The 16,207-nt window shown below is 35.2% G+C and overlaps 1 protein-coding gene across 13 annotated transcripts in view; it reads left to right on the top strand.

Annotated features, from left to right (window-relative positions):
* ANKS1B (ankyrin repeat and sterile alpha motif domain containing 1B) overlaps positions 1-16,207 on the top strand; it is a 1,095,895-nt gene that overhangs the window by 372,161 nt on the left and 707,527 nt on the right. For all 13 annotated transcript variants that reach the window (XM_032416344.1, XM_032416343.1, XM_032416340.1 and 10 more), the window contains exon 10: positions 13,938-14,103. In XM_032416344.1, the coding sequence (XP_032272235.1) occupies positions 13,938-14,103 (166 nt within the window). The remainder of the gene's footprint in view (positions 1-13,937; positions 14,104-16,207) is intronic.

The raw sequence follows: 16,207 nt of genomic DNA, 5'->3' as shown, positions 1-16,207 counted from the left end.
AACCTAGTTGATATTTTAATCCATTTGTGTGAGTCCTTTGTTTTATTCACAGGTTGGCTAACTGTGGTCTTTGGGCCAAATTTGACCCACTGTAGGCCAAATCGGGACAGCTCTTCCAATTACATATTGTGTGTGTTTGTTTTACTGCTACAACAGTAGCACTGAGTAGTCGTAACAGAGATCATACAGCCTGAAAAGCCTAAAATATTTACTCTTTGGCCCTTTACAGAAAAGATTTGTCATCCCTGGGACTCTTATCTATAACTTGGTCAGGAAATGAGGAAGTCATTTGTTGTACTCCCTAAATTACTAAATTAATCCTATTATCATAAAGGGGTTTGTAAAAATTTTTACATTTAAAAACGTATTATTATTCAAAATGGTAAAAATCCCTTTGCTTTGTGTAAAAATAGAGTGGAGTCAGGAATGGGAGTCTGGGGGCTATTCAAGTAAATGCTCCAAGCCTAGTTAACAGTAGTTACCCAGGACCCCTCACCATTACCAGACCAACCAACATTAACACATGGCTGTGCAATTTCATCATCAAATCCAGCATTTTGTTCTTAGGAATCTGGTGATGTCTTTTGTCTTCCCAATATTTAAGTTAAGTCTCAGTTATTTTTCTAACAGCTTGACATAGTTTGTCTCTAGCTGTGAACCTGTTCATTTACTTATGCTTGAATATTCAGTTTTTTAGTTCATCTATTCAGTGTTTATCTATTTTTCTAATAATTTGCTTTCTGCCTCTTTCCAAAAAAATATGAGGCTTTGGACTCCTCACATTGTAAAGAAAATCTTTTATATAAATAATTTTGGTTTCTTTATTTTATTTTTTTCTTCTCTTTTTTGACTATAAGTAATGCTTCATGGACAATGTACTTAGTATTTTAGCTTCAAGGTTTCTTCATATGATGCACTTTTCTCTTTGTTCATCTTGTTTTGGTGAAATACACTCTATTTCTTTTGACTTCTTATGTAGATTATCTAGGTCTTTTACTGAGGCTTCATACAGAGCTCATCCCTATTTAGTTTTGCTTGGCATTTGGTGTGTTTTCAGTTGCATTTGTTGATTTATTAAGGAGATTATTCTTGAGATTTCACCATCTTCAATTTCACCTGGGATATGCAAATTTCTACATAATAGCACCAGAAATAAAAATTAAAGTTCATTTATATTTGAAGTGGTATCATCACCTTCCTCAGGTGGTATTTAGACTCACAGAACTTCTTTTTCCTGAAAATAGCATGTATATATAGTTTTTAAAAAGATCAAGCAAAACAAAAGAGAATATGGTCTTCTTCCCCAGTGTTGATCACCAAGTTTTAAATCATTCCTTCCAGAAATATTCCACACAAATATATGTGTACATACTTTCTTTTTGCACAATGTGAACATACATTATATATTTTTTCCTTTGTTTTAACTGAAAATATCAGTACCTACACATTTATCTCATTTTTTGAATGACTAAATAGTAATAATGGCTACAATTATTGAGCTTTTAGGCACTATACTAAGGCATTTTATTAAGCACTTTATAAAATTCATTTCATTTTATTTCAAATTTATTTCAATAATTTTATCATCTCATTCATAGTCACCAACAACCCTTTTAAGTAGTTACTGTTAGTATTCTAATCTTTGCCAAAACAAGTTTGCTGAAAATGACAGAGCTGGGATTTTGTTTCCACGGTCTTTAACTATTTTTCCAGTGTTTTTCAAGTATATTTCACCAACCAATTGCATCAATATGACCAGGGAAGCTTGTAAAACATAGATTTCCAGCTCACTGTCAGAGATTCTGATTTAGTAAAAATTTGGGGGAGAGTAACAAGTCTGAATTATTAACAAATGGTCCACGTGGATTTTATGTAGTCTAAGATCTGTGGACCTTTGCATTATACTACATTGCCTCCTTGTATGAATGATATTTATTTATTAAACAGTCTTTTAATGATAATCTAAAAATAATTTCCAGTCCTTTAATATTCTAAACAATGCTTCAGGATACATCCTTATATGTACATTTTTATTTGTATTCATAGGTTTAATTATAGGAAAGATTTCTAGAAGTAAAATTCCTGTGTCAAAGAGCATGTGCATTTAAAATTTTTATACACTTTTGGGAATTTTATCAAGAACAGAGATAATCCTCTTTTCCTTGCTTGTTCCTAGTTAATCAGTAGTTATTTTCCAAGGAGTAAAAATTTTAGAACACTAAAAAAGATGTTAGAAGTTTTTTTTTTTTTCTTTCAAACAGTTCCTTTTATATATTCTTTTTAACCCTTGTATTAGTTTGCTAGGGCTGCCATAACAAAGTATCACAAACTGCACAGCTTAAACAACAGAAACCCATTTTCTTGCAGTTCTAGAGGCTAGAAGTCCAAAATCAGGATTATCAGTAGGGTTGGTTCCTTCTTAGTGCTGTGAGAGAGAAACTGTTCCATGCCATTCCCCTTGCTTCTGGTGGTCTGATGGCAGTCTTCAGCATTCCTTGGATTGTGGCAACATAGCTCCAGTCTCCACATGGTGTCCTCCCTGTGTATGTGTCTGTCTCTTAATTTCCCTTCTTTATAGGGACACCAGTTACTGGATTAGGGACTCACCCTAGTGACTTCATCTTAATTTAACTAATTACATCTGTATCCACCTTATATCCAAATATGATCACATTCTGAGGTAGTGGGGGTTAGGACTTTGATCCATGAATTTTGGGGAGACATAACACAACCAATAGTATATCCAAAGTGACATTGTTAGGTAGTACCCACACTGGTTTCTCAACACTTTCCTGTTGACATTTCTGCTGTGGTTTCAAATCTTAATTGACACCTCCAACTTTGAAGTAACTGATCAAGAGAAGCTCAACTAAGAGTCAAGATCCATGGACATTAATTGGTAACACTTTCTAAAGGGGAAGAATATCCTGACAACCATTTACAACTTAAATGATCAATACTCATTACAACTTCTTTCATTCATGAGAGAGGCTTCATAAGAAGCAAGCTTCCCTCTACGTCACCCCCCCCCCCACACACACACACAAACATTTCATTATTTGATACAAGGATTAAAAGTAGCAAGTGCACATAATTTTTTAGGAAGTATGAGTGGCAATTATGCAATTCATATAAATAGTGCCCTACAGTACCATGATGTTTTAGGAATAATAATGGTGGTTTATCAATCCCATCTGTTCCCAGGCAAAGGAAGAAAAATTTTAATGTGGCAAAAGTCCAAAAACTGATGCTATCTAAAGATCTGCTTTCTACAGGTCTCTTGTAACAATTGACAAATTAGCTGGAGAGAGGTTTGATACCAATATACACTTCAAAAATGGTACCCATTTTTCGAAACCCTCATTAACACTGTGTATTATCTATAGCAATTTGATCAAGAATGGTATATCATGTGTTACTTTAATTTATGTATACATTTAATTATAAGTGAGATCAAGCATCTTTTCATATAAGAAATTTCTAGCTGTTTCTTATCAACTACTCCTATCCTTTGTCCACTTTTCCCCTTAGGTTGATGATCTCTTTCATCTCAATTTGTAATTCTCTTTAAATAATAAAGATATTAGTTCTTTGTCATATGTGTCAAAGAATTTTCCCAAATCTGTCATTTGTCCCTTATATTTTTATATTTTAGTGGTTTGATAAAAAGTTAATATTTGTATGTACTCAAATTCATCAATCTTGTTCTCTACAGCTCTGATTATATATGTCTGGTTATAGCTCCTGTTCAAAGTTCATTACTATTTTAAGATTATTCTTATAAGGGTATTTAATTATTATTTAAATATCTGTAATTTATTTTGGTATAAGGAATGAAATATTCATCCAGCTTTATTATTTCTTTCCAAGTGAATAGTCAGTATCTCACTGGCAATTATTATATAACCCATTGTTTTCTTGCTGATTTGAAATACCACCTTCATAATATAATAAATTTCTACAAGTATTGGAGCTTTGTTTTTTAAAATTCTCTCTTCTCTTGCCTTTCAATTATTGCACCAGGACCATTTACAATTTATTTAAATATCCGCTAAAGGCTGATCTCCACCCCCTCCATTACTTTTCTCTTTTCAAATTGATACCTGGCTATTGTCACACATTTATTTTTCCAGATGTACTTTACGATTACTTGTCAAGATCCAAGATGCAGTAGGAGGGAAACTCTATTGCAATATTATTGCATTAAATGTAAGACTAAGTGAAAGTGAAAGAATCACTATTTTTAAAATATTGAATCATATCATAATGTAACAAGGTATATTTTTCCATTGGAGTTTAATTTTAATGTCTGTCTCTCAGTCCTTAATAGTTTCTGTTGCCTCCCTTTGTGATGCCTTCTGCCGGGTTATTGTATCAGTTTTCCATTACTGCAGGAACCAATTACCACAAACTTAGTGGCTTAAAAAAACACAAATACATTATTTTACAGTTCTGGTAGTTCAAAATGGGTCCCGCTGGGCTAAATTCAAGGTGTTGGTAAGGCTGTGTTTCTTTCTAGAGACTCTAGGGGAGAATCTATTTTCTTGCCTTTTCTAGTTTCTATGAGCTGTGCCCATTCCTTGGCTCATGGCTGCCTTTCACCTTCAAAGCCAGCAATGGCTAGTCAAATCTCTCACATTGTATCACCCTAACACTGACTCTTCTCTCTTTCACTTACAATGACCATAATAATCCAGGATGATCTCCCCATCTCAAGATTCTTAACTTAATCATATCTGCAAAGTCCCTTTTGCCAGGTAACATATATTCACAGGTTCTGGGGATTAGAATGTGGACATCTTTGAGAGGCCATTGTAGTGCCTACCACCATCATCAACGTTCCTTTCCCTAGGGATGTCTTGCTGTCACTCCTTCTTCCCTCCCACCAAAGTCTCTCATTATTATTCTTTTATTATTCTATATTTATAGTGTATCCTTCCATATTTGAATGTCATTGTAAGTCTTTAGGGGATAATTTTCTTGATATTGTGAGACACTAGAGCAATAAGGCCACTTCCAAAAGCTTTTACCTATTTTGAGTCATTTGGAATGGTGAATCATCTCTAACTTTGAAAGAGCCATAAACCCACACTCTCTTGTGTTAGTATTACTGCTCCCATTGTTAGAAAAAGGATTCAGGAAGCAGCTAAAGTATGCAGGTAGCTTATCATAGTACTAAGCCAACACTTCTATTCTCCTTGTCTTATTTGCCTAACGTCTTAAAACTCATCTAAGTCAAATCACCATCTTCTATTCTTAAGAGATGCCTTGTGTTGATCAGACTAGGCTTAAAGACTTCCAGTGGCTTAGAACCTGCTACCTGCTAGGCAGCCAATTTCATCATACTGCAGTGCTCTAATTGTTAGAAAGCTCATTCTGAGCTGAAATTTGTCTCCTTGTTATCATCTCTCCATCTATACTCTTTCTACCCTCTTAGCCATGGAGAATAATTCTAATCACTCTTCTACTTTTCAAATACTTGTGATAAATGTTTCCCTATACCTTTTCCTCTTTTATCTTTTCTCATATGACATGAGTTTGATACTCAAACTTTTCTTATCCATGTCCGGAGGAAACAGTCCATTTCATCTTTGCACCTTTTCTAACGGAGGCCTCAGTACCAGGTTGAGGGGACTAGGTATGGTCTCACTGCAGGATTGGTTAAGCTGCTTCCATTTCCCCCAGGTGGTTAAGAATAGAGCTATGTTTTTTTGTTTGTTTGTTTTTTGTTTTTTTAAGATTTTATTTATTTATTTGACAGAGAGATAGAGAGAGAGCACAAGTAGGCAGAGAGGTAGGCAGAGGGAGGGGGGAAGCAGGCTCTCTGCTGAGCAGGGAGCCAGACCTGGGGCTCGATCCCAGGACCCCAGGATCATGACCTGAGCTGAAGGCAGCCGCTTAACCGAGTCACCCAGGTGCCCCGAACAGAGCTATGTTAAGAGGCATGTTCACAAAGATGCTCTAGTAATCTAGAAAAGCCTGTAAGGTAGCCTTATTTCTGATAAAGAGTCACATCATTGCTACATTTGAGAAAAAATCGTGCCCATACCCTGAGCCCCTGGTTGTTGCCAAGGTTCTTCGTAAGTCAGAAGGCCAAGTATCCTTTGGTCCTTTTGTTGAATAAAATCTCGTACCACCTTACAAGGATGGTCAACATGATACAGTTAGCCTATCTTTTATGTGATTACTAAACTGGATAATTCCCAATTCTAATTAGCACAGAAGAAGGGAGAGCTGTCACATTTGGTAGACTAAATATCATACTTGTGTTGAATCAGCCAATGTTACATTATGTTTTTAGTATATTATACTGTCACTCATACTGTCAGCTGTACTCCTAATTCTTTTTTCATGGTATTGCTAATCTATATACCCTCATGCTGAATTTTGATAACTAATTTCTGTGCTAAACCATAGGGCCTCATATTTAATCACTAATAAAGTTTGAATTGTTAGATTTAGCCTACCACTGGTGATTTTAAACTTTTATAGGAGCATAGTGTAAACAACATATGAAAGCATGTTATGTAGATGTCTTATTACTCCTGTTTGTTTTTCTTTGGGGGGGGGCATATGTCCTATTAATTTATTCAATGCTCTTAGTATGCATCTTTTTGAAGAAGTATTGTTTTGTCCACACATTGCACAATTAACTATAGCAGGTAGGATGAAGCTGACTAAGTAAGTCTAAGTATCAAAGCCAGACATTCCCTCAGGAGCTGTGAAGTTAGGCATTTAGGGCCTTAGGGGCCTGTTCAGGATTCAGGGACAGGACATCATTAGGACATTATCTCTCCTCAGAAGAGAACTGGCAAAGACCAAGACAGAGAACGCAGTTGTAGGTATGTTGTTGTTGTTATTGTTATTATTTTTAAAGATTTTATTTATTTATTTGACAGAGAGCCAGAGAGAGCCAGAGAACACAAGCAGGGGGAGTGGCAGAGGGAGGAGAAGCAGGCTCCCCGCTGAGCAGGGAGCCCAGTGTGGGGCTAGATCCCAGGACCCTGGGATCATGACCTGAGCTGAAGACAGTAGCTTAACCAACTGAGCCACCCAGGTGCCCAGTATGTTACTATTATTAAAATATCGAGAACAGAAACAAGTCTGGGATCCATTAGCCAGGCATTTGAATAAAGGTAGAGGCTAAATATCAAGAAAAAAAGCAAAGACTGCTAACCAAATTGGAGCCCAGTTTTGCTAGACTAGCTACAATGAAGCCTTGAAGGTGAGTCACAAATTGTTGGGCCAGTTCTTTTAATCCCTCTGGTCCATTACCAGGATTTATCATCAAAAGTATGTTGGCAATTAACCTGTATACCAAAATCCAGGTTTCCCACCGTAAGTAAGAGGGCTTGCAAAGGTTAGGAAGTTGGCAGGGTTATATATTACCTGATAATGTATGGAGATTTTTCTTTCCCTTCGTTCTGACAATGAAGATCTTGTCATAGTCCCTTCATATCTGATACAATAGTATAAACACTAGATTAGCTGTCACAAGACCTCAGTGGGAGTCCTGAAACTTCCATTAACCAGATACTTAATATTGGACAAGTCACTAAAGAATTCCAAGCCTTAGTTTCTGGATGGAGATAATAATAACATTGATAGGCTGTTTGTGAGGGCTAAAAAAGAATCATCTGGGTAAATGAAATACTATTCACTTTGCAGACTATAAAACACCTCACAAGTATAAGTTGTTCTTACAGTGATTTGAATCTGTGCTAGTTTTTGAATGACATTTTTTTCAGACTTCATTCATTTGACAAATATTTATTAAGTGCATACTATATGAAAAAGATAGTCATGGTCCTTGCCTCTGTGGCTCTTGAATTCTAGTGGAGGATACAAGCCTTAAAATACTAACTGAAATACTATTTTATGTATTTATTTTTAGCATATATTGATAGAGTCCTACTATGAACATGGCACTTTGCTAGGTGCTAGACAAGCATGTCTTTAGAAATTAACTGGATTTATCTTATAGATTAATGGGATTATGTTTAACCTCTGGTTTATTCTTTCTGATCTTGATGGACATCTGGGCTGGATCATTAATGCATCTAATGAAATCACTCAATATAGAAACTCTGAGATATCATGAGAGACCATGTTAAATGTTTAAAAAAAATCATCATGTACTATGACTAGAACCTTTTATGATTCTTTCTCAAAATTATGATGAAAATAAATGAGTTGATTTTTACATGACTTACTCTTAGTAACCTCATGCTAGTGTTTGAAAGTGAATTAGTTGGGAGAAGAGCAGGAGTGGAGGCAGAGACTAGTTACGAAGTTGTTCTAGCAGTTCAAGTGAGCTACAGTGGTGACCTGGACTAGGGTGGTAGCAGGAGTGGAGAGAAATGAATGTATTTGAAGTATAATTCATTGATGAAGTAAGGGACTTGGAGATTGACTGTGTATGGCATTGAGGAAAAATGAGAATCTTTTAAAAAATAAACATGAGGTTAATCATGAATGCTTTGACAGAGATGAACATGAGGAGAGACTTATCCTACCAGATAGTAAAATTAATTTTAAGGTTTTAGTAAGCAAAACAGTGTGATTCTGGTACTAGAATAGATTGACATATGGAAGCAATTAGAAAGTCCAGAAACAGATTCAATTAAATGTAAGTGTATGGTATAAACCTGTTGCCACAGGAATTCTGTTTCTTTTTTTTTAAATTTAAATTCAATTAATTAACATATAGTGTATTATTAGTTTCAGAGGTAGAGTTTAGTGATTTATCAGTTGCATATAACACCCAGTGGTCATTACATCAAGTGCCCTCCTTAATGCCCATCACCCAGTTACCCCAACCCTCACCCACCTCCCCTCCAGCAACCCTCAGTTTGTTTCCTATAGTTAAGAATCTCTTATCGTTTACCTCCCTCTCTGATTTTGTCTCATTTTATTTTCCCCTCCCTTGTCCTATGATCCTCTGTCTTGTTTCTAAATTCCATATATCAGTGAGATCACATGATAGTTGTCTTTCTCTGATTGACTTATTTTGCTTAGCATAATACCCTCTAGTTCTATCCACATGGTTGCAAATAGTAATATTTCATCTTTTTGATGGCTGAATAATATTCCATTGTGTATGTGTATATATATGTACACACACACAACACATTTTCTTTATCCATTCAACTGTCGATGGGCATCTGGGCTCTTTCCATATTTTGGCTATTATGGACATTGCTGCTATAAACATTGGGGTGTAGGTGCCCCCTCAGAACACTATGTTTGTATCCTTTGGGTAAATACCTAGTAGTGCAATTGCTGGATTGTAGGGTAGCTCTATTTTTAACTTTTTGAGGAACCTCCATACTGCTTTCCAGAGTGATGCAGGAAAAGCATTTGACAAAATACAGCATTCTTTCCTGATTAAAACTCTCTGCAGTGTAGGGATAGAGAGAACATTCTTCAATATCATAAAAGCCATATATGAAAAGCCCACAGCAAATATCATTCTCAATGGGGAAGAACTGAGAGCTTTCCCCTGAGGTCAGGAACACAACAAGGATGTCTACTCTCATCACTGTTGTTCAACATAGTACTAGAAGTCCTAGCCTCAGCAATCAGACAACAAAGAGAGATAAAAGGCATCCACATCGGCAAAGAAGAAGTCAAACTTTCACTCTTCGCAGATGGACTCCACCCCAAAATTGCTAGAACTCGTACAGGAATTCAGCAATGTGGCAGGATATAAAATCAATGCACAGAAATCAGTTGCATTTCTGTGCACTAACAATGAGACGAAAGAGAAATTAAGGAATTGATCCCATTTACAATTGCACCAAAAGTCATGATACCTAAGAATAAACCTAACCAAAGAGATAAAGGATCTGTACTCTGAAAACTATAGAACATGTATGAAAGAAATTGAGGGGGATACAAAGAAATGGAAAAACATTCCATGCTCATGGATTGGAAGAACAAATATTGTTAAAATGTCTATGCTACCCAAAGCAATATACACGTTCAATGCAATCCCTATCAAAATACCAGGAATTCTATTTCAAAAGAAATAGTTGAACATGTAAACAAAGGTACATGCACAAGAATGTTCCCTTAAAAGGAAAACATTGAAATTTCAATATGATTGGATTAACTAAATAAATCAGGACCATGTGTATATTGAGACTTAACCTTAGATTTATCATGTAGATACATATTTGTAATTGCAACTTGTTTGCAATGCATTATTAGAAGTAAATCTATATCAGATTATAAAGCATTACATATAATACATATACATATTTATATATAACATCTTCATATAGGATTTATAGAAAAATCTCTTCATCCCACTTTGGGTGGGAAAATGCAATGTCCTCCTCAAGATTTCTATAGAAGCTACGGGATATCCAGTCTTGGTTCTCATGATCACCTCTTGCTGCAAACTCCTGTATCTGTAGAACTTTTTATTTCATTCATTTTTCTCACTTTGTGTCTATTCTTGACTCTCTGTCCCATGTCTACTAGGATAAGTTACATACCCTGGTTACTTGTACCAAAAGACATGTTCAGAAATGTTACTAGCAAATTGTTCTTAATAACACAATACCTAGGAAATGTTTAAAAGTCCATTGTCAGGAAAATCTGTAAGTGAATTATTGTATACCTATACAGTGAACTCCTATACCACATTGAAAATAAATGAAACTCAGAAACATAATAGTGATTGAAAAAATCATAGAAGAGCAATAATATTTTATACTATCTTATGAAATTCAAAAGCATATAGTATGAAACAATTCTTTATTGATACTTACATATATAGTTAAATTTCGATAACAATCCAAGGAATTATAAACATGAAGTTCAGAACAGGAGTTAGCCCTGGTTAGGGACGGAGGGAGAGGGACTGGAAAGGGGGACACAGGTGGGAAGGGGTGGGTTTCAAAGGTAATGTTCTAGACTGAGTAGTGCACACGCACTGATTCATTTTATTATTTTATTCTATCACATATCCATCCTCTTTTGAGGGATACTAATCAGATATTTTGTTAAGTGTACCTTTTTTTTCGACAGTATGAAATAGTTGAATAAGAAAGCACTGTTTTGCTATCTTTGTTTCACCATCTTCCCTTGGGACTCTCACTTTCCATAAGGAAACTGTGTACTGTAGACTTCGATTAGAAGTAATTGCACTTTCTTCGGAAGCAGAAGAGGGTGCACTTCACTGTTGTTTAAAATATTTTTTTTTCTTTCCTTTACACACCCCCGCATGTCCACACATACACACATTTACAGAGGGAAGCAGTCTGGGAGGATATACACCAAAATGATACTATTAATTATCTGAGCATGCTGCATTTTCATGTGATTTTTTTCTCTTTCTTTATATTTTCTAATATTTCTGTAATAAACAATATACTTCATTTTTAAGGGGACAGCAAAGTAATTCATCCTGTGTGGTTAAATTTCAGAGTATTTTTTCAAGGCCATTAAGTCTTTGTATTTCTTTACAAACAGACTACAATTTCAATCTAACCAAATCCATGAAGAATGGGTTGTTCTGATTAACAGGTTGTTCTGACTTTAGGATGAACTAGGGTTTAAACTAGAGACTTTTTTCATGACTCTTTATAATCTTATTTTCATAATCTCAGGTTTTTCACTTTTGATATGCAAAACAGAAAGCAATAACAGTAAACAGTAATAATAACCAAACTAAAAAGCAAAGTATTTATATCTGAACAAGGAATAATAATTTCCCTAGCTAGTAATTAGAATTTGTTAAAAAGGGCATTAGAGAATATTCAGTTGATCAGTAAGTATCTATTGAACACCTACTATGTGGTAGGACTTGTACTAGATTCTGGGGACAGAGTGGTGATCAAGACAAATTCTAGCCTTCATGGAATTTACAGTCATCTGATATATTCACTTTACAATGTGTGGGATTTTTTTTTTAAGATTTATTTACTTACTTATTTGAGAGAGTTAGAGAGAGATCATGAGCGGGGGTCGGGGGAGGGGAGTGTGTAGAGGGAGAGTCAGGCTCCCGGCTGAGCAGGGAGCCCAATGAGGGACTTGATCCCAGGACCCAAGGATCATGACCTGAGCCTAAGGCAGATGCTTAACTGACTGAGCCACCCAGGCGCCCCTACAATGTGTTTTATAGATAATTTTATCAATAGATCATTCTACTGAAAGAGTTCCAGTAATGAGGAGTTTCTTCTGTTGCTTTATAGTGTATTTTTCAGCTACTGTTAAATTAGTGCATTTTTATTTAAAAGGTAACCAATATTATTCATAGAACATTGTTTTTTTTATTGATTCAAATTTGCCCCTTTTGACTTACAAACATTGGTCGTTGTTCTGCCTTTAAGAACTTCGGAATAAATCTACCACAGCAGCTTTTCCCCTTTCGCTGCTTTGTGGGATAGCTCTTTAGAGATAGCTGTTCAAATATGTTGAGAAAACTATTATGCTGCTGTAAGGCTTCTCCAGGATAGAACATTGCAGGTCCTTTCATCATTTCATCTGTGACATGGTTTTAAATCATACACCATCTTGATTGCTTTCCTCCGGATGCTTTCTACTTTGTCACCCTTTGTTGTTAAAAATAAATTACTCCCAATTTCCTGCTTTCAATAGGATAGAGTGAACATAATTGACTCTCTGATGTGTAAGGGTCTGGTATGGTCTGAAAGCAATTACACTGACCTTGAATACTTACTCTACAGTACTGTAAATATCACTATAGAAAAAATAGGAGCTTATATTAAATCTTTACTAATACTTGGATATATCTTGGAAGATTTTTTGAAAATGAATTTATTTTTTTATTTATCTTTTTCTTTTGATAATTATGCTTTGTAAAGGTAAAAAACATCAAAAACCATGATTAATTGTGAAATTCATTATGCAGATATGTTTTTTTCTCTAGTAAACTGTGGGCTTTCTTAGGGCAAAGGTTATATCTTATTAGTTTTTAAAAATCTCTATCACTTAGCATAGTCCTAAGTATATATGACAGATGCCCAATAAATATTTGTTGACAAATTAATACCTTGTATAAGAAATTAAGATTTTGTGAAATGAAATGAATTCCTACTTTTAGAATACATCAAATAATCAGTAGTATAGAATTGGACCTTAGTTTTATCCCAACCTGAAAAGAGAAACTTTAGTATATTAGTTAGCAGTATTCACAAAGAAAAAATACTAGTGTGTTATATGGGAATACTTCTACTTCTAAATGACAAAAAACCCTATTAGCAATGGCTCAAACAATATAAGAACATTTGTACTTAAGAAGCCTGGAGTAACTAACTAGTCCTGGGGCTCTTTCAGTAACTCAGTGATATCATCAATGTCCCAGGCTCTTTTTATCCTTCTGTTGCATTCTTAGCCTGTTATCTTTTTGATCTTAAGCTTATTGCCTTATGGTCACAACATGCCTGTCTGACCTCCAGACATCCAAACTGCATCCAGAGAGAGGAACTTGAGGATGGCCAAGCTCTACAAAAGCCCCATTGCATGTCTTTCCTCTGGGGAAAAAATATTTTCCCAGAAGTCTCCCTTTCATCCAACTGGCCAAAATTGAGTTACATGTCTCTGGCTATCTCTAGGAAGCAGGCAAGGGAGCAGAGTCTTGGGAATGAATATTGATTAGTTAAGCAACAATTTATGCCACAACTAGAAAATTGCCATATACTACAAAAAGAGATCATGACAAGAGATCATGAACTTTACTATGTCAGTAATAAATTCAGGGGAACCGAACTGTCAGGACCCTTCTAGAAAGATCACTGATGATATTGGGGTTACATGATGGCATAACTTATTCAAACAGATGAATCAGCACCTCTTATTCACTTTTGGAAGAACCGATGAATCTGATTATCTTTTCTAGTTTTTATAAATCAAACAAGCTGTGTCTTTATCACAAAGCTATTTTTATTTTTTCTCCTTCCTTTCAGGAGTCCTATCCAAAGAAGAGGAATTACACTATGGAAATTGTACCATCTGCTTCTCTGGATACATTTCCTTCAGAAAATGAGAACTTTCTATGTGATCTCACGGACATAGCCGTTACAAAAAAACCATGCTCCTTAGAAATTGCAAGGGCCCCTTCTCCAAGAACTGGTAATGTTTCTTTAAAAATTTAAAAATTTTTTTTTAGAACTGGTAATATCTCTTACTCACAATTGGGCCAATTCAATTTTCATGCTTGCATATGTGAAGATGTATCATTAATATTTTGATTTTCCACAATATTTTAAACATGAAAGTACCCCAATATAGTCAAACTAATCCTTTTATTTTATTTTATTTTATTTTTGCATTTTGAAGTGAGTCCAGGTAGGTTAGAGTTTTTGGTATAATGTCTCTTAACTTCCTGACAAGAGCTCTCAAGGAGTGGTACTACCTTGGTGAAGGCACTTTGAAACCTTGCAATAGTGAAAAACCTCTAGGTCAGACACAAAGCTTGGGGTCCTTTAGAACTTAATAGCAGATTTAGTAGCAAGAATCTTTTAATATACTTTTCTGCATCCTGTTTTCAGGTTACTGAAACGTACTCAGGTATTTTGTATATTTTATATATTTTATGGTATTTTCAGATCCATTATTTTATTTATCTGCATTATAAATTAATGCACGAGGCAAGTAAATATTATGCCCATTTTACTGATAAGGAAATTGGAGCTAAATGTCTTATTTAAGATCAGTTCATGAGGGGGCCTTTCTTAAACATGAATGTTTGACTATCATCATATCTGCTTTCTGTTTAGCATTGCATCTAAGAAAGAATGCAGGCTATTAACATGAAATCTAATGATGGAGGAACGTTTCAAGTGGGTAGTCAACATATTCAGTGCTATAAAGGAGTTGTAAGAGAAACTCTAAAGAAAGGCATTTTAGGTTTGACAATCTAATTGCTGCTTAATTTTGAAAAGTAAGTTTTAGTAGCGATGAGATAAAACCAGATTTCTGGAAGTTAATAGTGAGACACTAGAAAATGGGAGTGGAGAGTACAGATTACCCATTCAAGAAGATTAGAAGAGTTATGATAGTAACATGAGAAGAAAGAGGTTCAAGGGAGAATTAGCTAGTTTATTTTAGGTTAAGTAAGCCTTGGCCAAGTTTAGAGGTTAGAGGAATTTGCTGGTGGAGACCAAGAGATTAAAGATAAAAAATAAGAAGAAAGAATAAAATGGGTAGAGAAGACTGAGCTAGCCTAAGAAAACACAGACATTGTTTCCCCCAGAAAGAGGAGAAGATAGAGCATGGTTATGAATATAGAGAAATTCTGAAATATGTATTTCCAAATGGATTAAATTTCTGGGTTAAGATAGAAAGTCAATGGATGAAAAGAAGGGGCAGATCTTGAGAAGGGTTAAAGTAAAATTCAGAAATGCCATTTTAGATAATAAGCTGAGAAATTTTATAGAAGTGGACAAATAGGTTTTTGAGCAGCATTGAGGTTAGGCTGTTGTATGAATCATAAGCATGCGGAAGGAAAATTTTTTGGATGAGGTAAGAGCATAATAAAACAGTTAAAATTTATTGAGCATTTACTAAGTGCCAGATACTGTTAAGGTAATAATATCATTATTACCATTTGACAGATGAAAAAACCGTGACACTGAAATATTAGGTAACTTCCCACAGTTCTATGTTAATAAGGGGTAGACTTGCACTTGGGTTGTCTGCTCTGTACTCTTAAATTCTCCGTTATACTGAAATATATTGGGGGATGAAGTATAGTTGAAATTGTGAACCACATAGTGAAATTCTCAAGAAATGTGGAGGTATGACTGGAAGTCCGCATATGGTAGCAATAAAACCAGAAAAAGAATGTTAGAATAGCATAATCTTTGGAAAAGCAGCAGATTTTGGATAAAGGCAGAATAGTGGGTGATCAGAAGCAGTCACGGAGAGTGAAGACAGTGCTGATCCCAAACTATGATAAGAATGAAAACTCTTCCATAGGAGAAGTAACCAGGAAATACTGCGGAAGTCGGGGGAAAGCTCAGCTAGTATGGGAAAATGGAAGGCACACATGAATGAAAATGTAAAGGAACTTTAATTAGGGCATAGAGAGTAGGGGTGTATTGGGGTTGGTGAAGGCAGGAATGAAAGAGTCAAAGAAGACACGGATTTATTTATTAAACAATCAAAAACGAATGGTGTTCCTTCATGTGCCAAGCAGTGTCCTGTATGCTGAGGATACAGGGATAAAAAAGAC

Source organism: Phoca vitulina, unplaced genomic scaffold (genome assembly GCF_004348235.1).
Source record: "Phoca vitulina isolate PV1807 unplaced genomic scaffold, GSC_HSeal_1.0 scaffold19, whole genome shotgun sequence".
NCBI classification, from domain to species: domain Eukaryota; kingdom Metazoa; phylum Chordata; class Mammalia; order Carnivora; family Phocidae; genus Phoca; species Phoca vitulina.
Note: the sequence above shows the minus strand (reverse complement) of the source record. Positions and strands in the feature narration are given on the sequence as shown.